Source organism: Trypanosoma theileri (genome assembly GCF_002087225.1).
Source record: "Trypanosoma theileri isolate Edinburgh chromosome Unknown TM35_Tth_69_V1, whole genome shotgun sequence".
Taxonomy (NCBI): Eukaryota; Euglenozoa; class Kinetoplastea; order Trypanosomatida; family Trypanosomatidae; genus Trypanosoma; species Trypanosoma theileri.
In genome coordinates this window covers 51183-52549 of record NW_021639911.1, presented here as the reverse complement: position 1 = coordinate 52549, position 1367 = coordinate 51183, and the positions used below count along the sequence as shown (strand labels likewise).

The 1367-nt window shown below is 42.0% G+C and overlaps 1 protein-coding gene across 1 annotated transcript; it reads left to right on the top strand.

The window, feature by feature from the left end:
* Positions 1-412: 412 nt before the first annotated feature.
* On the top strand, positions 413-1336 carry TM35_000691130 (uncharacterized protein; the record flags this gene model as incomplete). Its single annotated transcript, XM_029031186.1, has 1 exon — positions 413-1336. One exon carries the CDS (start codon positions 413-415, stop codon positions 1334-1336), a length of 924 nt encoding a protein of 307 aa, XP_028877532.1.
* Positions 1337-1367: the final 31 nt, after the last annotated feature.

Below are 1367 nucleotides of genomic sequence, written 5' to 3'. Positions count from 1 at the left end.
AGCTGCAACGTGTGAGGCACGATATGACTGCTGTGAAGGATGAGTTGGAAGAACTGCAGCTGAAATGTACGAAACTGGAGAGGCAGACAGCTGCAGAGGAAGACCGATTAGAAGCCATCATGCTTGAGAAGAAGGCACTCCAATGGTATGTTCATGCTTATGGGCAAGATGTCTGAGGATTTTATTTTTTTTTGTGTTATCGACCTTTTTGTTTTATATGTTTTCTTCTGAAAGTAAATAATCATTCTTCTGCTTCTTTTAACGTTGTTGCTATTTGTTATAACTCTCTTGTATTCATGGGTGATGCCGTTATTTTCTGTTATTTTTATTTTTTGTTTCTGTTCTCCATTTCTTCTTTTTTCTTTTTCTTTGGACCACTGAGTTAAGATAGTAACACCAAGAAAAAAAAGTAATGATGGCAATACGGCATGTGCTGTGTGTTGTGACCATCACACTCTGTTTTATCTGCAGTTTTGTGTTGGCAGACACTAATACTGAAGTTACTATTCCTAAAGTTAATGTTGAGGGTGGACCTCGCGCAGCTGAAGAAGCTACACCTGTTGATGGTGTTACTGGGTCTAAAGGAGAACCTGGTCCTTCTGGTGGTGACACAGATAAGGAAAATAAAATGAAACAAGGTCCCGTTGATCCTCAGAGCACTTCACAAACTCAACTACCAGGAGGGAATACTCACTCTCCTCTTCAACCTGCCAATCCATCACAACCTGTTTCAGGAAATAGAAACAATGCTGCTCATTCTTCAACAGAAAATCAGAACGATCAAATTCAAGGTGGAGGTAAAGCGGTTTCGCAGGAAAATGAACAAGTAGTTGCGAGAACGGAATCAGGAAATAATGGAGTATCCAATTCTGGCAGTGAAAAGAATACTGTTGGCTCTCTCACTGAAGAGGACCCCAATGCTAATACTGAAGAAAAAAAGTCTGAAAATGCACAGAGTTTAAATATCGAGAATAGTACACAAGGTACTAACGATGCAGACGCCAGTGGTACACAACCTCAAGCAGGTGTTGGTACAGAACCATCTACTCCTTCAGCATCTTCGCATACTAATGGAGCCGTGGGTGGTGAGAATTCTGCACAGACAGCAACAAATAACTCAGCAAGTACGAACTCTGAAACTTCAACTACAATCAGTAATGAGGACTCAACCTCAACCACCACCACCACCACCACAACAACAACAACAACACTTCCTCCTGAACTCACAAACAACAAGAAGGGTGATGCAGACAGCAGCAGCAGTATCAGCAGTTCTGTGTGGGTGCGTGTACCACTACTGATTGTGGTTACACTGGCCTGTATTCTTGTGTGCTGATTGTGGTGGTGTGACTCAGGTCATCCTTTGT